Genomic DNA, 20820 nt, shown 5'->3' with positions numbered 1-20820 from the left:
CAACCTTAATGTAATTTGGTTTATCTCACTAGTTTTAGTCACTAAAATAAGATCCCGAGAGAATGGGTATGGGCTAAGTTTAATATATATAATTAAGATAAATTAATATTAATAATTAATATAATATAAATACATTAAGTATTAATAAGAATGTAATTATTAGTATTAATGGATTATCTGCTCTTTGATAGGCACCATTATGGATAGGCACTTGACCTATGTTATGTCATTTAATCCTAGCAACACCTTGAGAGATATCCTAATTTTAACTCTGAGGAAAGTGAGGTTCCAAGAAAATTTGTAATTTACACAAAGTCACAAAGTACTAGTATCCAGGTCAAAAAAATTGGAACTCAGGTCTGTGTGTTCTAAAGCTCTTGCACCTTCCATTAAGCTTCAGTAAATTTTAGAAGGAAGGAGTGGTTGGCAATGTAGCGGCAACAGTTGCCACCGCCTAAAGGGAATGGTGGAGACAGGAAGAGACTAAGAGCAAGAGCGAGGCCCGGAAAGAGAAAGAGAATGAAGAAGGAACCGGGAGGCTGCTCACAGGAGCGTGCAGCGCAGCGGACTAACTTCGCAAGCCTGCCTGCCTTTTGTCTTCTCCCATTCTTTTAGAGTACATAAACCCTTTTCCCCCTGTGTCCGTTGTTCACTTTCGTGAGTTCAAATAAAGCTAGATTATTGAGAAAGGCGGACCTCAAAGGAAAAAAAAAAAGAGAGGGGAGCTCTACGGCGGCGGTGTGCGCTTGCGCGCTGGCGGCGGCGGCGGCAGCGGAGCCCGGAGGGGAGCCGGTTCGGAGCGGGCCGCCGGGCCCCAAACCGAGGGGGCGTCTGGGGCGTCAGGGAGCTCCCTCGTCTGGGCCTCGGCGGCCTGATGGAGTAAGAGGGGTCGCCTGTGAGTGTGAGTATCGAGGGGCCGAGCTGCGTTGAGGCGTATCGGAGCCCGAGGGTCCTGGTGGTCTGCCCCTTAGGGAGGTTTGGGGCTGCAGGACGCGGCCGGATCTCTGCTCCTGCAGGCCGCGGTGCAGGGGCAACCCGGTCGTCCCCTCTCCCCGAGCCGCGCGGGTTTACGGGCAGGCGGTGCTTTTGGCTTCGCGGTACAGATTCTCGCGGGGGCGTTCCGGCTCTGCTCCCAGCCGGAAACGTGGCGGCAGAGCCTTGACCTTTAGGGGAGGCCGCTGACCTCCTTCGGCCTTTGGTGCCGCAGGGAGCCCATAGAGTCAGGGTGCTTAAAGGCCTACGGGTCTCCGGCCAGGAACACCTTTCGACCACTTGTGACTTACAGCCTCCGTTCTTTTTCCTTCTTCCGTCTTCTCTCCTTATGGGATGCGTCTTAATAATAGCTGTTAATTATGGAGCGCTTACTATGTGTCAATTTAGTATTTAGTCCGAATCTGGGTGCATAATTATGGAGAGGAAATGCTTTGCACCCCACTCCCCCTTCAATCTGCTCGATTTAATTATCTTTGAGAGTCAGAACCATCTTTTGAGATTAAGCTATCTTGTTGGGAAGTTTGAGATTTCCATGACTCTTAGCAATTTGGGACTGCCATCCTGGTTAAGGGAAGTTCTTCTCTTACCTACCAAGAGAGTGCTTTATCCACCATAATGGTTTATATCGAATTTACTCAAGCCAGAATAACTTTGGAGCACTTACTAAGAGCTTAGTACTGTGCTAAACCCTTTAGGAAATCTTATAATTAGTTTTAAGCTCTTTCTCAACTTTAGTCGTGAATCAAATAATGGAAGATAATATTTAGATTCAACTAGGATTTATTTAGCACCTACTTCACCTACCACAGATACACTCAGGTCTGTCACAAAAAATTAATGAGATATTGTAACGGAAGGCGGTTTTTTGGAGCACATTTTAGATGAGGTCGCTGAGAGTTTGATGGTAATTTGCTTAAGCTAGTTTAGCTAGGGTTAAGTAGTGAAATGCACATACAGTGCCAAAGCTAATCTTTTTGCTGCTACACCAAGTTAGATATTTCAAGCACTTCTGCTGAGAAGCAACTGCATTCCAATTACAGTTTGTAGAGAACTATTGAGTCTAGAAAGTGGTAGCAGCCTTTAAAGGTACTTACTAGATGGTTTTTGAAGAGAACTTCACAGTGGCTTGGAAGGAGGTAGAAAGTGTGAAGGAGTCTGATCAGGTTAGTTTGGAACCAATTGCTTTGATTAAAAGGAACATATTTAGAAAGGAAAAACTGTGAATTGTGATTGTTGTAGATCTAGGTTAGAGCACATGTAGTTTGAAGACTACTGTAGAAGAGAAGCAAGGAATAATGGTGGGTGCTAGCCGACTTGGTTCTGGGACCAGGAATGGCTCAGTGAGAAGTGTACATATTGTGTGTTTTGTAATTGCAGCATCTTAGTGGGAAGTTTAGGATGAATTTGTGTACCCAGTGATTAAGAGCACCTAAGCAGACAAGTTACAAATGAAAACTCCATTTGCACATCCAGCATGCTAAATCTCTAATTGAAACCTTACAGTCAATTCGTGTTTTTTCCTTTTTTATTTTTTTTGTCTGAAAGAGACTGTCAAGAAATGAGAGTTCCTGAGTGTTGCTCAGAAGAGGACTGGTTAAATAAATTATGCATCTGTTAGAAAGAATGAGCCAGCCTTCTGTGTGCAAATATTGAGTGAGTTCTAAGATATAGTAAGTGAAAAAAAGAAGTGCAAAAGAGAGTGTGCAGTTTGCATCCATTTGTGGTTTTTAAAAATATATGTATTTGCATATATATGCAAAGAATATCTGGAAGAATGCATAAACTGGTAACAGTGGCTGGAGGTGGAGGTGGCTAGGAAACGTGAGTGGGAGGGAAGTAATTTTCTCTGTAAGCTTTTCTGTTTTATTTTTTATTATTAAAACTTTTAAACATCCCGAAAAGTAGAGAAAATACCGTATTGAACTCCTGTAAATCGATCACTCAGATTTTATGATCTGTTAATATTTTGCATTATTTGCTTTTTTTTTTTTTAACATTTTATTTATTTTTTCCCCCCAAAGCCCCAGTAGATAGTTGTATGTCATAGCTGCACATCCTTCTAGTTGCTGTATGTGGGACGCAGCCTCAGCATGGCCAGAGAAGCGGTGCGTTGGTGCATGCCTGGGATCTGAACCCGGACCGCCAGTAGCGGAGCGCACGCACACCCAACCGCTAAGCCACGGGGCCGGCCCATGCATTATTTGCTTTTATTCCTGACATTTCACCCCTAAATACTTTGATGTCACTAATAAGAAGAACATCTTCCTGCATAACCCAATATCATAATCACACTGAACAACAATTCCTCTATATTATCTAATACCCAATCCTTAACAATGTCCCCAAATTGTCCTCCCCTTTTTTAACCATTTTTGACGCAATTCCCCCTCAAAATTTTTTTTTTATAATTTTATTTATTTATTTTCCCCCAAAGCCCCAGTAGATAGTTGTATGTCATAGTTGCACATTCTTCTAGTGCACATAGCTTCTAGTATGTGGGACGCGGCCTCAGCATGGCTGGAGAAGTGGTGTGTTGGTGCGCACCTGGGATCTGAACCCGGGCCGCCAGCAGCGGAGGGCGAACACTTAACCGCTAAGCCACAGGGCCGGCCCTCCCCTCAAAATTTATGAATTGCATTTGACTATTATGTCTCTTTAAGTCCTTTTTTTTTTTGGCGAGGAAGATTCGCCCTGAGCTAACATCCGTAGCCAATCCTCCTCTTTTTGCTGAGGAAGATTGGCCCTGGGCTAACATCAGTCCCCATCTTCCTCTGCTTTATATGTGGGACACCTGCCACAGCATGGCTTGGTAAGTGGTGCGCAGGTCGGCACCCAGGATCTGAACCTGCGAACACTGGGTCGCCAAAGTGGAGCGAGCAAACTTAACCATTGCACCGCTGGGCTGGCCCTCTTCAAGTCTTTCTTTTTTTTTTTTTTTTTAAATTAATTTATTTTTTCCCCCCCAAAGCCCCAGTAGATAGTTGTATGCCATAGCTGCTCATCCTTCCAGTCGCTGTATGTGGGACGGCACCTCAGCATAGCCATAGAAGCGGCGCGTTAGAAGCGGCGCGTTGCGTGCCCAGGATCCGAACCCGGGCCGCCAGCAGCAAAGCGCACGCACTTAACCGCTGAGCCACGTTGCCGGCCCTCTTCAAGTCTTTCTAAATCAGAACAGTTACCTTTTCTCTCTTTCCCTTTCTCTTTTTCATCATGACTTGTTGGAGAGAACTGGTCAGTTATCTGGATTTATCTGATTGATTCCTAGTGATATCATTTAAACTTGTTACCCACACTGGAAGGTAGAGCTAAATACTTGATTGGATTCAGGTTGAACACTCTGGGGATGATATAATACGCCACGCTGGGGACTCTAGTTTTCCGCCTATTAATGATGCTGATATTGATTAGTGAGTTCAGGTGGTGAGTCTGAGTCCGCCATTGTAAAATTGCATTTCTCCCCTTGAAACCAGCTGTAAGCCCTTTTGTACCTTTTAAATTTTGAAACAGCAACTAGTATTACCTATTCAAAATATAAATAATTACTTTTAAAAGGACAAAGCTCACTGCAGGCAATGGCTTCTTTTTTTAAATTAAACCCTTGATAACTAGGTGGCACTATTCTCATTTTATAGAAGAGGAAGTTGACGTTTGGAGAGATTAAAATTTACTCAAGGTGGTAGACCTATTAAGCACTTTTGTCTAATTCCAGGGACATGCTTTTTCCACCATATTTTGTAAACTATAAACTGGTATATAAATGTAAAATTCTTATTACTCTTAGTAGTTATGCTACTTGTCCCTTTGTATCTTTTTGGACACGTAATCAGTATCTAATGAGGTTTGACTTTTTGGAGTATCAGTAAACCAGGATAGATCTATATAGTTTGATAGTCTGTAATGAGCCATTCTGAAAGTTCAAAATATGTGAAAGCCAAACGTCTTGATGATTTCTGGAGTTCCAAAAAAATTCCATACATGGAACCATTATGTAGTGTTGGTTCTTGGGCCTAAAGTCTTCTAGGTTTAAAAAAATATTATGAGTTTAAAAATATGTTTTTTTTTTATTTTATAAACAAGAATATATATATATTATTATTATCATTATTATTTTTGCTGAGGAAGATTCACCCTGAGCTGACATCTGTTGCCAATCCTATTTTTTGCTTGAGGAAGATTAGCCCTGAGCTAACATTTGTGCCAGTCTTCCTCCATTTTTTTGTACATAGGACACTGCCACAGCATGGCTTGGTGAGTGGAGTAGGTTGGCACCCGGGATCTGAACCTGCGAACCTGGGCCGCAAAAGTGGAGTGCACAGAACTTGAACCATTCGGCCATGGGGCCGGGCCGTACCTGTGTATTATTGCTTAAATTTTTGGAAAGTACAAAAGGATCTACAAGTGAAAAGTAAATCCCAGTTCTTTTTCCAGACTTAACCGGTTTCTTGCATATCCTGCTACATGTGTATATGTCATCAGGGTAAATTCTGACATTCATATATAGAAGTATCTTAGTAGTATAACCTAAAATAATACTGTTGAAGGTTATACTCCAGTTTTTATTGTTTATTCCAAACATCTTTGCAAATTAGTATTCATTCATTCAACAAATATTGAATATCTATTCTATACGAGATGGTGTGCCAGGTAGTGGGAATAAAATGATGAACAAGACAGACATTCTGCTAGCTGTCATGGAGCTTACACTCTATTGGGAGATATAGTCATTAAGTAAATAACTATACTAATAACTAAATATAGCAAAGATTTAGTACCTGCTTTGTGCAAAATGCTTTATATGGATTTTCTCCTTTATTCCTCGTAAGATCCCTGTGACATTGGTAAAGATATTATTTTATTTTATAAATGTGGAAACTGAAGCACAGAAAGATTAATTACTTGCACAAGACACACAGCTAGTAAGTGATAGAGCCAGGTTTCAAACACAAGCAGTCTGGCTACAGAGATCTGGCTCTCTTCCTTTACCCGAATGCAGTGGTTTTCGTTGAGTTTGGAATCATCCTCCAGGGAGGTTTGGAAATTTGTAGGAGTGTTTTTTCATTTCAAAATAATTGGGAGGGTGGCACTGACTTTAGTGGATGGAGATCAAGGATGTTAGACATGCTTCAATGTAAGGGACGTCCCCGTATGGTAAAAAATTGTTCCACATCTTGCATCACTTTCAGATGTCCCAGAGGATGTTCATGTAGGTAAAAAATCTGCTTATGATTACCTGTGCCTAGAACCAAATTTGTTTTACATATAAACACAGTATTTTTTGCATAGAACATAGTTATCATGTAAATCAAGAGACTGTGCTTTATTTCAGAAAGTTTATCGAGAGTTGGTCACTATTTTGGAAAATCCTATCACAGATAGCAGTACTATTTATGGTATTTTTATCAACAATATGACATACCTATATCAGTCTGTATTTATAATTGTCACATTTATAGTCTTACATCATCTGATATAGTCATACCCAGGCATTAAATGTTGAGATACATATTATTTTATGATAAATTACTTTTCTTTTTTGTTACAGTTACCACATTATATTATTTTAAATTTTACGTGTGTATGTAAGTTACAGTAGCTCTGAATTTTGTTTCAGGAAGGATAAGGAGATATTCCAAAATGTTTGTAATAAAAAGAAGGTATAAAAGTATCTTTAAAGAAAAAATTGTATGGTGACGAAGCCAGTTGGCGAAGCTGGCTGATGAGAACACTGCGGATTGTTATAATAATCCCTCATATTTATGTAAGAATGAAAATTCCCATAATGTTTTAGAGCAAAAAGAGAATATTGGGTCAGATATGGTTGAGAACTGATGCTCTACTGTCTGCCTCAGAAATAGTCACAGTTGTGATAAGTGGTATAAAGAAGGTACTGGATTTTAGGAGAGTAGTGTACAGTGACCGAATATGACCTGATCTGAGAGATCAGGGAGAGCTTCCCCAGGCAACTGACATTTGGAATGAGATTTGAAGGATGAGACGTTAACTAGGTGGAAAGGAGTAAAAACATTGTGGGAAGGGGGACCATATGAAAAGCCCTGTGGGAGAAGCGTTATAGGTGGGAAGAACTGAAAATACTATTTTGACTGGTGCACAGAGATCTAAGGGGAAAGTAGCTCAAACCTGTGTAGTAAACATTAGCAAGGATCATATCAAGGGGCCTCGTAAGACTTGTTAAATATTTTGGTTTATATCTTAAATAATTGGATGCCATTGAAGCCTTCTAAAAGTGAGGGATTGAGGCATAAAATGTAAGCACAAGTGGGAATGGCTTTTTTAGTGTATGGCTGAGGGCATCATAGAAGTGCATGTTTAGATGGAAGTGAAACTGAAGTAGACTGGAATGCTGAGCCACCTCGTGAAAGACAACTGCCATTCAGCAGTCACCCAGACCCTGGCACACTTTGTCACTAAACCTAGGGCCTCCTACTTCACCACAGAATTGAGAGGTATGCCTTTTTTGATCAGCCCCAAATGGTTGAGCATTACCTGGAGCCATTCAGTCAAAATGGCTGAAGGATCTCAAAAGTACAAGCATGGGAGTCTAGTTCTAGTCATGGCTGAGTAAACTGCTACTAGCAGACCCTCCTGCAGATAACAACTATTAAATCTAGACAGAAGTACAAAAACAACTAAAATCACTGGAGGGTGACCAAAAGCAAGCAGATTCTGGAAGGGAATTTACATTTGAGGAACAGAACTACTGTTGATTTCTCCTTTTCATGGCCCCAATCTGTGCCAGGTAGGGTGGTTAAAATTCTGATAGTAAACTTCCAGTCTTTGTGGCCTGAAGAACCAAAAGGTAAGGCTTAAGGCAATCACAGCTGTTGGAGAGTGAGAGGAGAATCCTGGAAAAGAGAGAAGAGAAGCATCAGCCTCTGTCAATGAACTCTACCCAAATCTTTTTTTTTTTTTTTTTTTTGGTGAGGACGATTAGCCCTGAGCTAACATCCGTGCTAATCCTTCTCTTTTTGCTGAGGAAGACCAGCTCTGAGCTAACATCTATTGCCAATCCTCCTCCTTTTTTTTTTTTTCCCCCAAAGCCCCAGTAGATAGTTGTATGTCATAGTTGCACATCCTTCTAGTTGCTGTATGTGGGACACGGCCTCAGCATGGCCGGAGAAGCGGTGCGTCGGTGCGCGCCTGGGATCCGACCCCGGGCCGCCAGTGGCGGAGCGTGCGCACTTAACCGCTAAGCCCCGGGGCTGGCCCTCTACCCAAATCTTGACAGACTGTTGAACTATGCATGTGTGGAGCAGACTCCAAGGAGCCCAGCTAAGGATAAAGGAACTGAATTGAGATCTCTCCTGCCTAAGAAACAGGGTTTGCAGTTTGAGTCAATTTATAGACCTATTTAGAGACCTACTAAAAACAAAAATAAAAAAATAAAAATAAAAATCAGCACTCTGCAGAGGAATCCAGAGCCTCTGCAACATAACATTTACAATATCCAGAGTGTATTCCAAAATTACTCGTATACAAAGAATCAGGAAAATGTGACCTATTCTCAAGTTAATAGATTGTCTTTTTTTTTTTTTTTTTGGCTGCGAAAGATTCGCCCTGAGCTGACATCTGTTGCCAGTCTTCCTCTCTTTTGTTTTTCTTCCCCAAAGCCCCAGTACATGGTTGTATATTCTAGTTGTAGGTCCTTCCAGCTCTTCCACGTGAGCCACCACCACAGCGTGGCCACGAACGGACAGAGTGGTGTGGTTCCATGCCCGGCAACTGAACCTGGGCCACCGAAGCAGAGTGCCCTGAACTTCAACCACAAGGCCATTAGGGCTGGCTCAATAGATTATCTTTTAAAAGACCTAAATGTTGGGATTAGCGGGAAAGGATTTGAAACTTTTATAATTATGTATTAGAAAAGGAAAGAAAAATGATGCAAATATACCCATAAAGAATGAGTATGAAATTAAGACATAAGGGGCTGGCCCTGTGGCCTAGTGGTTAAGTTCGGCGCGCTCCATTTTGGCGGCCTGGGTTCACAGGTTTGGATCCTAGGTGCGGACCTACACCACTCATCAGCCATGCTGTGGCGGCAATCCACATACAAAATAGAGGAAGATTGGCAAGGGTTGTTAGCTCAGGGTGAATCTTCCTTGGCAAAAAAAAAAAAAAAGAAAGAAAATAAGAAATGATCAAATGGAGATTCTAGAACTGGGAAATACGATATCAGAAGTAAATTAAACTGGATGGACTAAACAGCAGAATGGAGATGATTGAGGAAAGAATCTATGAAATTAAAGATCAATAGAAATTATTCAATATGAGGAACAGAAGAAGAATAGGAGGAAAAAAGGAACAGATCCTCTAGGACCAGGAGGCAGTATCAAAAAATCCAACATATGTGATTGCAGTCCCAGAAGGAAAGGAGAAAGAATGAGGCAGAAAAAAGTACTTGAAAATATAATGGCTGAAAATTTCCCAAATTTAGTGAAAGGCATAAATTGGCAGGTGCAGTAAGCTCAGCAAACCCTAAGAAGAATAAAGATGACAAAACCATGCAAAGCTCGAGTTTAAAAATGAAGAAAACCGTGACTGGGTACTTCATTGTCAAACTGCTGAAAGCCAAAAATAAAAGGAAAAAGCTAGAAAGCAGCCAAAGAAAACAGCGTGTTACATAGAGGGGTATAATCATGGAGGCCAGAGAATAGAGAGCCTTTAAAATGCTGAAAGAAAATTCTGACAACCCAGGATTCCAGATTCAGTAGAATAGCCTTGAAGAATGAAGGTGAAATAAAAGTATTGTCAGATAAAAGAAAACCAAGAGAATTCATTGCTAGCAGATCTGCAGTACAAGAAATGCTAAAGGAAGTTGTTCAGGCTGAAGGGAAATGATACCAGATGGAAACTTGAATCTTCTTAAGGGAATGAAGAGCATCAGAAATGGTAAATATCTGGGTAAATATGAAATATTCTTTTCCTTTAATTTCTTAAAACTACATATAACTTTAAGTTTTTTTTAAAAAGCATCATCTTGTGGAGTTCATCACATATTGTAGATATAAAACATATACCATAAAGCATAGGATGGGTGGGGTAAATGGACCTATGTGACTGCAAGGTTTCTACATATTACGTGAATTGGCACACATCATTAACACTGAGTACAGTGTAAGATGATAAGGATGTATACTGTAATTCCTAAAGCAACCACTGTGGAAAAAATACTGCAAAGAAGTGTTGCTAAAAAGCTAGTAGAAAAATTAAAGTGAATAACCCAAAAGAAGACAGAAATGGAGGTATACCAGAACAAAAAATAGGAGATAAAAATAATAAAATGGTAGACTTAATCCAACCGTATCAATAATTTCATTTAATTTAATGGAATGAACACTCTGATTCAGTGGGTAAAGACAGATTGGCTAAAAGTAAATGCATGGAAAAAGATACACCTTTCAAACAGTAAGCTTAAGAAGGCTGGAATAGCTATATTTATATCAGATAAAGTAGATTTCAAGATAAAATATATTGCCAGAGTTAAGGAGGTCATTTCATAATGGTGAAAGGGTCAGTTCATCAAGAAGACATAATCATAAATATGTATATGCCTTATATCTGAGCTTTAAAATATATCAAGCAAAAATTGATACAGTTAAAGGAAGAAATAGACAACAATCATAGGGATTTTAACACTCTTCTCAACAACTGAGAGCTAAACAAGCAATCAATATAGATCGCCACCCAACAACTACAGAATACACTCCCCTCCCCAGGTATACATATAGACCAGATGCTATGCTGTAAATCAAGTCTCGATAAATTTGAAAGGATTGCTTTAATACAGTAGAAATCAAGATCTCTAGAAAACCCCCAAATATTTGGAAATTCAGTGAAACTTCTAACTCTGTAAGTCAAAGAAGAATTCACAAGAGAAGTTAGAAAGTGAGTGGGAGTTTTTTCTAAGTTTGGGGAGGTTAGAGTGTGTTATTTTGAACTGGATCGTAAAAATACAACACCAAAATTTGTGAGATAACTGTCATAGCCAAGAGGAACCTAAGGAGACCTGATGACTAAATGTAACATGATATCCTGGTTGACATCCAGGAAGAGAAAAAAGATACTAGGTAAAAAAATGAGGAAATAAAGTATAGACTTAAATTAATAATAATGTATCAATATTAGTTTATTAATCGTGACAAATTATCTTACTAATGCAGGATGTAAATAATATAGGAAACTGGGGGTGGGGTATGTGAGTAGTATATTTGTAACTTTTCTATAAATCTAAAACTATTGTGAAATAAATAGTTTATTAAAAAATGCTAAAAAAATTTTGTAGGATGCAGCTAATGCAGTGTCTAGAGGGAAGTTTGTAGCTTTAAATAGCTATTTTAGAAAAGAAAGGTCTCAAGACAGTGACCTAAAGTTCTACCTTAAGAAGCTAGTAAATGAAAAGCAAAATAAAGATAGAAGGAAAGAAATAATAAAGACAACAGAAGAAATCAATGAAATGGAAAAAGACAAACAATAGACAAAATTACAAAGCCAGAAGTTGGTTCTTTGAAAAGATCAACAATATTGATAAACCTCTAGATAGACTGGTAATGAAAAACAGAACACAAATTACTAGTATTGGGAATGAAAGGGATTTATCACTACAGATCCTATAGGATAATAAGGGGATATTATAAACAACTTTATGCCAATAAATTTGACAATATAAATGGACAGTTTCTTGAAAATGTCAATGTACTAAAACTCGCACAAGTTGAAGGAAAATGTGAAAAAGCTTATGTTAAAGAAATGGAATTAATGATGTAAAAAAAAAACCCTTCCCACAAAGAAAACTCAGGGCCACAATGGTTTCACTGATGAATTCTATCAAGTATTTAAAGAAGTAACATCAATCTTTTTTTTGTGTGTGTGTGTGAGGAAGATCAGCCCTGAGCTAACATCCATGCTAATCCTCCTCTTTTTGCTGAGGAAGACCCGCTCTGAGCTAACATCTATTGCCAATCCTTTTTTTTTCCCCCCAAAGCTCCAGTAGATAGTTGTACGTCATAGTTGCACATCCTTCTAGTTGCTGTATGTGGAACGCGGCCTCAGCATGGCCGGAGAAGTGGTGTGTCGGTGCGCGCCCGGGATCTGAACCCAGGCCGCCGGTAGCGGAGCGCGTGCACTTAACCGCTAAGCCACGGGGCCGGCCCATGTAACATCAATCTTATATAAACTTTCAGAAGACAGATAAGGGGGAAGTACTTCCAAACTCATTTCACAAGGCCAGCGTAATCCTAATGACCAAAACCTGATAAAGACGTTACAGATTAAAAAGAAAATTATAAAACAGTGCGCCTTATGAACATAGATCCCCAAAATTCTAGGCAAAATATTAACAAATCGTAATAGATCATGACTAAGTGACCAAGAATAGGTGGATAAGTATCTGATAAAGCGAGTATAGTAAAAGTTAATGGTAGAATTCAGGTGGTGGGTATACAAGAAACTGGGTGTGGGATATTCACTGTAAAATTATTTTACCATTTCTGTGTTTGAAATTTTCCAAAATACAACATAGGGAGAAAAATCAAGAGAATATTATGATCAGATTTACGTTTTAAAGAGATTACTTTTGCTGCAGTATAAGGAATTAGGAAAGCTCAGAATTACCTGAGAGTAGTTTGAGAGGGAGTACTATACTGAGACCACTGAGGAGGATATTATACAGCTATTCTTTTTAGACTGGTAATTTCAAGGTAATTCTGAGTCCTGAGAAATTTTTCAAGCTGTTGGAATACTGAACTTTTGAACAGCAGCAAATTTTGTTGTGTATTTTTTTACTACACGCTTGCTGAGATGTTTGGATAAATCACTGCCAAATGTACAGTATGCGTGTGAGCTTTTAGTGAACGTTAGACTTTTAACATTTATAAAGATATGTTGAAGATTTTTGCAAATTCTTGGATTTGCCAATACCACTACTTTAGCTGCATGTAAGTTCCTCCCTAAAATCTAATAAAATATATGGTGACCTTTCCAGAGACTTAATGATTTTTTTAAATACAGGACAAAGGCATTTAGAAAGCTGTTAACAGCAATTAAACTGCTAAAGTAAATGCTTTACTGTATTACACCATTAGTGTGGTATAGTCAACCATGAATTTAAAAGTCTGTAAAAAGAAGCAATAATGAAGATGAGTGCTATTATAGTCATACTTGTATGAAGTGGATGAAGATTATTGAACTGTTAGCAACAAGATGTGTGGAGAACAACAAAGCTTTTTGAGGAGAATATTGGGCAGTTAGCTATGCTCACTCATTAGCTTGCAGTGGTTATAATTCATGTCACAGAATTTTAAATTACTATGTGGATCTTTGGGGTTGCTTGGGAATATATTTATAAAAGATATGTTAAATAAGGAATGCAGACTTTTTAAACTGTTAAATAAGTGCAACAGACTACTCAGTTATACTTTTAAAACAGTGTTTGTACAAGCTATCTTTGGGCTTATGGCTTACTCTGTTATATGATGATAACTTTTGCTAGTATTTTTATTACCTTTTTAGGGTTGATGTTACCTCAGTTTCTTTTGCAGTCATTTTTTTCTCTAGGACATAATGCTTGGCAAGTTCCAGAATTGAGTAAGGAATTGGAACCTGACAGTAGGTCCAATTCTGAGTTAAGGAATCAGACCGTGGTCTGCCCTATTTCCTTGCCTGGTGATGGGCGATATGAACAGCTTCATTTGCTGGAGGCTTGACTTTTAATCCCTTTTCCTGAGTCACAGCCTTAACTTCCTGTCTTTGTTTTAGCCCTGTGCTTACTAATAAAGAGTGGTTGGTACATGTACTGCTAGGTGTTGTGTTAGGGCAGATAATATAAAAAGTAGGAATGCTAGTGAGTAAAATGCTTATGAGCTTATGTTCTGTCAAAGATAGTGGATGCAGGAAACTCCTAATCACTTGCCTTGGGAAACAGGAGCCAGCCAGAACTTAGAACTAGCAAACAGGACAGCTACCCAGAATAAGCCTTTGAATGTTGTGGTTGTAGGTTGATGTGCCCAAAAATACTTCCTGACCTCTGTTGTTAGCTTACTAAAACTCCTGCCATACATACCTAGGAGCCTTGGAACTTTCTGGGGAGGTGCACTCAGCAAAGTGAGAACCTCCCAGAAGTGCCAGGCATATCTTTGTTCCATAACCATCTGGGCAGCCTAGGGGTGGTGGCAAAAACTTGTTCTATCACTGAACACTTCTCTCTGTTGCCATGTCGTGCTTGCCAGAAATCCGTTAGTTTTCTGTTGGGGTTAAGGTAGAGACATAGAAAGTTACCTGTGGAATCAGAAAAGGAATTCTAATCTGAGTATCACTCCCCACTTGCCCAAAAAAACAATAGTTAAGCTTTTTTTTTCTTAAGTATATTTTACAGTATATTATTGACATATAGAGTCTGAGTTGGCTTTAATTATGTCAAAGTTCAGATACCTTAAGTACTACTGAGTTTCTTGTAATGAAGGTTATGAGGTCTATAAAAGGAGAGATCTCTTCCTCTTGGTAAGGTGAGGGAGATCAGACATACCTACCATCAAACAGCTGGTCTTACTTATTTTGCAGGTTGTTTTAACAATAAAATGGGGTAATGTGACAATGTTTCAAATAAAGTTCTTTGACACTAAATGGTGCTTTTCAGCCTTGAGTAACAATAAATATTTGGAGAAGTATTTCTGACATTGATGTTTGAGATAAACTACAGTGTTATCAAATAGTGGTTACTTGGAAGGCTGTCTTGCTGACAGTGTAAGTCACTTGTGAATGACTGCCCCATGTAAGGATGGGGAGAGCATAACGAAGTACAGAATGGAGTCTCTGTAGGTTCTAATGCAGTCGTTCTACTCCACCTGCACAACTGTATTTCTTTTTATTAATAAGCTATGTGAGTGATTCTCATGTACTGCTTGGGTTTAGAACTTGTTTATATATTGGAGGCAGGAGTCAAGCAGGAAACGTTAGTGAGTAGAGCAGTTGGCTAAAGGGAAAAGATTGGTAATTGTATTGACAGAATAATAATTAGAATGTGGAGAAAAGGTATTTATTATAGGATTTTTTAGGCTATTATGACTAAGAAATATCACAGATATTTCTCATAGTTATTTGGAGAAAATTTGAAAGATTTCATAGTGGATATATCTAAATGATATGGGGGAAAATGTAAGGTGGTTGAAGTGAAGATAGCAGTGATTGAATTGTTTGTTTACGCTTACTTGACTTGCATAGTGTAACCTCTCAAGCACTTTGAGATTGCCAAGTTGGATGGTTTCTACTTCTTTGGCTTCTGATCCTTGTTAAGATCTTTAAAGAGAGCAATGGTGCCCATCTAGAAGGCTGTGAGCTAATTTCAGTCTTTCAGAAAGCTTAGTAGAAATCATATATTTACCCAGTTTAAGGATGTACACATTAAAATTCCTTTGTCTTTGCCTGGAATCTTATCAACTCAGTGTTTATTTTATTTATTTTATTTTATTTTTGAGGAAGACTAGCCCTGAGCTAACATCTGTTGCCAATCCTCTTCTATTTGCTGAGGAAGATTGGCCCTGGGCTAACATCCATCCCCATCTTCTTCTGCTTTATGTGGGACGCTGCCACAGCATGGCTTGACAAGCGGTGCGTTGGTCTGCGCCCAGGATCTAAACCCAAGAACCCCGGGCCGCCAAAGTGGAGTGCGCCAACTTAACCGCTACGCTGCCAGGCTGGCCCCATCAACTCAGTGTTTAAATGTGAGGTCTTCCTTATTGATTAAATACTTTGCTAGCAGTTACACTTTTTTATTTTTTTACAGAAGTGAAAGTGAATTAATACATGCAGATTAGACACATGGAGCTTGTGAAAGGAAAAAATCAAAAGAGGGACCCTTTAGTTAAAACGTTGATAGAGAATATTTTATTATATGGCTTTATTTCTTTATCCATTTACTAGGAGTTTATGTCTTTGCCTTTATTAAATAGAAACAGAGTTTGTATTTTAGTGCTTCAGTTCTCAATTGAGTAAATATATAAAAACTCCACAATAACTACTGTTGCTTGTGCCAGAAAATCACTCTTTTTCATTGACTTAATTTTTCTAAGTTTTTTATTTCTGTTTTGCTTTGATGGTTAATAACTTGAAGCAGTGTTAAGACCATATCTGGACTTATCTTCTTTACCACTGTTTCCCTAACTCTTAGAACAGTGCTTGGTGCTCAATAAATGCTTGTTGAATGAAATAAAATATTGCATGTAATTAAAGTAGAAGTAAATGTTAAGATATAAGGGAATTAAAAGAGTAATTATGCTTTGAGACTTAGCACCAGAGTGATGTACGTTAATTTTGAGATTTAGGAGATTATTAGCAGCACTGGAAGCATAAATAATACTGTACCTATCCATAGGGATATATTTCTCTGTTTTATTAGCTAGATGACATTTAGCTTTCTCAAATGTGCAAAATTTTACCCTGTAATCTTATTTTGGTGTTTTGTACTTTGTTACTGAATAAAATTATTTCAGACATTCAATAGTGGTCTCAAGTGCTGCTGAGTGAACAGGAGAAGCAGAGAACCTTAGACCTCTTCCCATGGGCCCTTCTACCATGTTGTCTAGGAGTGATAGATTAAATTGGGGTAGCTTATAACTTCATTACCTCACAGTTTTAGGTCCCCGAGGAAGAAAGCCAGACGAGGAAGCAGATATATCTATTAGAGCTTGGTGTTGTGTGTGTGGAGGGGAAAACAATGCTGCTTGGGGAATGGAATTAAATTCTCATGTAGAGAATTCTTGTGGGGACTCGAGAGGAAAGTAGACTAGTGCTAGGGGATTGTAAAATAGAAACCTTCTGGTCTTAATTCAAACCCCAGTATTTACCCAGCTCTCTCTATCTCACATTTAGTAACCCAAGATAGTTCCATTTGGAACAATTCAACAGATACCTATGGAGTGCCTCTTATTTGCCAGACACTGTTCTAAGTGCTAGACCTGTACCAGTGAACATAATATACAAAGTCCCTGTTCTCGTGGAACTTAATTTTTAATTGGAGGAAATAGAGAATAACAAATAAATGCAGACTATGTCAGGTAGTAAAGTATGCTTGTTTCAGATATCTCTCACTGTGTGACAAATTACCCCAAAATGTACTGGCTTACAGCTGTTTTATTGTTTCTTACAATTCTGTGGGTTGAAAAGGGCTCAACTTCATGGTTCTTTAACGGGTCTGGCTTGGGGTCTCTGATTGGCAGCTGGGCCTGGAACACCCGACGCGGCTCACTCACCCAGCATGGCTGTCAGACGGTCCTGGTTGTTGTCTGGGTGCTCAGCTGAGGCCTCAGCTCTTTTCCCCTTGGCCTCTCCTTGTGACTAGGGCCTCTCACGGCATGATGGCTGGGTGCCAAGAGGGAGTGTTCCAAGTGTGCAAAGGCAGAAGCTGCAGCTCTTGTAAGGCCCAGTCTCAGAAATTACATTGTCACTTCCACTGCATTTTATTGGTCAAAACAGGTCAAAGGAGAGGGAAAATAGACTCTACCTTTTGATGGGCGGTGATGACAAGATCACGTTGAGCACATAGGGTGGGAGCTAGTGTTGATACCATCTGTGGGAACACTCTACCATAGTGCTATTAAAAAAAAAATTAAGCAAGTTCATGGGATTGAGGAAATGGGGGGCAGAAAGTATAGTATTCTCTAGGAGGTCAGGGAAGGCCTCTCCAATGAGGCAACATAAGAGAGTAAGCCGTGAGAACCATAAAGACATCTTAAGGAAGAGTATTCCAGGCACAGAGAACAGGAAATATAGAAGCCCTAAGGTAGGAGAATCCCTGGTGTGATCAAGGAATAGCAAGGAGGGCAGTGTGACTGGAATGGAGTGGTGGAGGGAGACGGGTAGAGCATGGAGTCCGAGAGTAGTGAGAAACAGATTTTATAGCCCATGGCAAAGGACTTTGGATTTTCTGTGAGTGAACTGGGAATCGATTGGAAGATTCTGAGCAGAGGAGTTATATGATCTGACTTATATTTTGAAAGAATCCTGTTCTGAGAGTCTTTGGCTCCTGTCTTCAAAATAGATTATAAGAGAATAAGAGTGGAAGTAGGGAGTCAGGTCAGTGGGCTAGTGCCATGTGAGACGATAGATGTGCTAAGTAGTGAGGAATGGCTGGATTTTGGATATATTTCAAGGTAGACCTGACAGGATTTGCTGATGAGGGTGGATATGGGGTAAGAAAGAGGACTAAGGATGACTCCCAAAGTTTTTGCCCTAAGTACCTGGAAAGTTGGAATTTTCGTTTACCAAGATGAGAAGACTAGGGGAGGAGCAGGGTGGAGATGATGGAGATGCAAGACTTGTTTTTTTCGCTATGTTAAGATGAATCTAAGAAGACATCTGGGTAAAAAGGTTACTAAATGTTACTTCCTCATTGCAGGTGTGACATTGAGTGCTTCAGATCGTCACTATGGTACGAGAACGAAAATGCATATTGTGCCACATTGTGTACGGCTCAAAAAAGGTAATAATAGAAGGTGAATCTAAGACTTTGTGACTGACCCTTTTTTCAGACACATCATTTGGAATTTATAGATGGGTAAAAGCTCTAACAACATCTTATTCATGCTTCTTTCCGAAACCATAGTCTCATTCCACTGGTTTCTTTCTCATTACTGCCTCATAAAGCCAGTAACTAACTATATTATTAAACCTCTACCCAGAATTTGAGGATACTCAAAAGTAGATAATAAAGAGAAATTGAGTTATTAACCAGTTATAGAGAAAATACCTTAAAATTCTGTTTATTTGCGGTTATACTACTTTCTAATTAGCTGAGTATACATTTATTATATGGACTGCGTTCTGTTTCTGCCTGTGCCTGTGAAGAGTGCAGCTCAGCAGAAATGGTATTAACAATAGCCTAGATGGCCACAGGGTGAGGATGTTGCTCAAAGAAAAACAGACATTTTTAAGAACTAAAAGAATTTACCTGTGCCTCAGAAAAGCAGTTTGTCTCACTTTTTCTTGCCTTTATCCTTTGCTTTCAAAGTAGTGCTGCTAGCTTAAGTACTGAAGAATTTTTTCTCTATACTTTTAAGATGTTCTTGATTGGCATTGGAAATTCAGGAACCTGGGAAGATTATCATGAGCTAGATTAGCCCGGGAAGTATGAGTGAACTTCGAAAGATGTTTGGGAGTAAGATGGTTTAAAAGAAACAGAGAAGAGAGAATTTAGATGGGAGAACAACATGTACAAAGATACCGAGATAGAATGGAGTATATGAGTTCTAGGAGTTGGTAAGAAGGCTCATCTGATTAGAACAGTTTCATCTTGGGAATAGTGGGACTGCAGTTTAGTTTGTAATGTAAGTGAAGACAGCGTATAAACAGTGTTGAATGCCAGGCTGAGGGCTTCGATTATGATCCATTCAGTAGGCTGGGGTGAAGAATTTTTTTTTTTTCCTGTTTAGGATTCCTGTTACTGACAGAAAAATCAGTTGAGATTTTAAAATCATGTTTAATAATATTCCTGCTGCCTTTTACAAAAGTAAAAGAGCTGCTCTTCTAGTCTTAAAAATTTAGACCAGGGTTTATACACATTTCCAATAAATGGAAATTCTTTGTGGCTACTTTCACATTGGAGGGAGATGGGAATTGAGAAGGTGTGAGATGGATGGGCAGATACTCAGGTGTGGGCTCAGACTTCCGTGAAACAGCAGCCCTATCTTGTGATATCTCATAATTTTGCTATTTTAAGTCTTTTTGGCATTTCTTCTACTCTAATTTAAAACATGTTTTCATCTCTTCTTACTTTTCCATGGATCATAATGAAGTTAAATCAAGGGCTGAGATTATCCACTCCTGTCTTAGGGAAAGCCAGCTATAGGGTTTTAAGCAAGGGCATGGCATGATTTAAGGGTTAAGATTAATATGGTCTAAGAAATTAGCAGAATGGATTATTTGAAAGGGTTAACTCGGATACTTGTTTTCAGATAGGTTGTGAACAACTTATGTTGAAGTAGTGCTTTCCTCTAGTTTCCCGAACTAGTATAACCCTGGTTTCTCCAAATACACTATGGGAGGAGAAGAGGATTTAGGATGACTTAAGTATGAGAAAAAGCTGTACACTATATCCCTGAGTATCCTGATGCTTGTTAACTTATGAAAGTCTGAGAAACCCTGGAGTTAAAAAATATAAAAAAATTTTTTTTGTATTATTCAAGGTTTTCCAAATTTGTTCAACCACCAAATCCTTTTTTCCCCCCTTTCTCTCCCTCCTTTTAAAAACATAACACTGATTAATATACAAGGAACTAAATAGAAGCTTGTTAACTGAGCAGGTATGCATTTGGAGCTATTACTTCAATCCTGTGCCTGTGGATCTTTCCTAATTTTTTTGAAAGCTCAGTTGTCTCACTATTTGCATTCATTCCTTGGAGCAGGATAGAGAGAATTTCGCATGTGAATTTAGGAAAAGATTTGTGAAGTTAAAAGTTAAAAGTCATGTTAAAATTCGTTTTGAATGATAACATTTTTATAACTGAAATAGAATATAGAATTGGTTTTTATATTAGAGAGAATAATCCATTTCAATGAATACTGTTTTGATCGGGAATGGTTTCATTGCAAGAAACAGAGTTCACTTAAATTAAGGTCAAGAAAAGGGGATTTGGCATATGTAAATCTAATCCAAGAAAAATTGAACAACAGGAAGCATAGGAATGTGAGCAGGTGTTGTGTATTGTTCATGGATTTTTTTCATTCCATGTTATGTCACTAACTCTACTCAGTTTTCAGCTCTGCAAGTGTTCACTATAGTTAGTGGGCAATCATTTGTAGCTAGAAGGGGTCACATGTAAA

At 39.0% G+C, this 20820-nt stretch overlaps 1 protein-coding gene across 2 annotated transcripts in view; it reads left to right on the top strand.

Moving 5' to 3' along the window:
- Positions 1-784: 784 nt before the first annotated feature.
- The window catches only part of ZNF106 (zinc finger protein 106), a 63263-nt gene continuing 43227 nt past the window's right edge, over positions 785-20820 (top strand). The window contains exons 1-2 of one of the 2 annotated variants that reach the window (XM_058541344.1): positions 785-901; positions 18398-18481. In XM_058541344.1, the coding sequence (XP_058397327.1) occupies positions 18428-18481 (54 nt within the window). In that variant the 5' untranslated portion in view covers positions 785-901; positions 18398-18427. The remainder of the gene's footprint in view (positions 902-18397; positions 18482-20820) is intronic. The other variant, XM_058541346.1, reaches the window with a different exon arrangement.

Source organism: Diceros bicornis, chromosome 5 (assembly GCF_020826845.1).
Source record: "Diceros bicornis minor isolate mBicDic1 chromosome 5, mDicBic1.mat.cur, whole genome shotgun sequence".
NCBI lineage: Eukaryota > Metazoa > Chordata > Mammalia > Perissodactyla > Rhinocerotidae > Diceros > Diceros bicornis.
The sequence above is the reverse complement of the archived record's forward strand: the minus strand, read 5'-3'. Positions and strand labels throughout refer to the sequence as shown.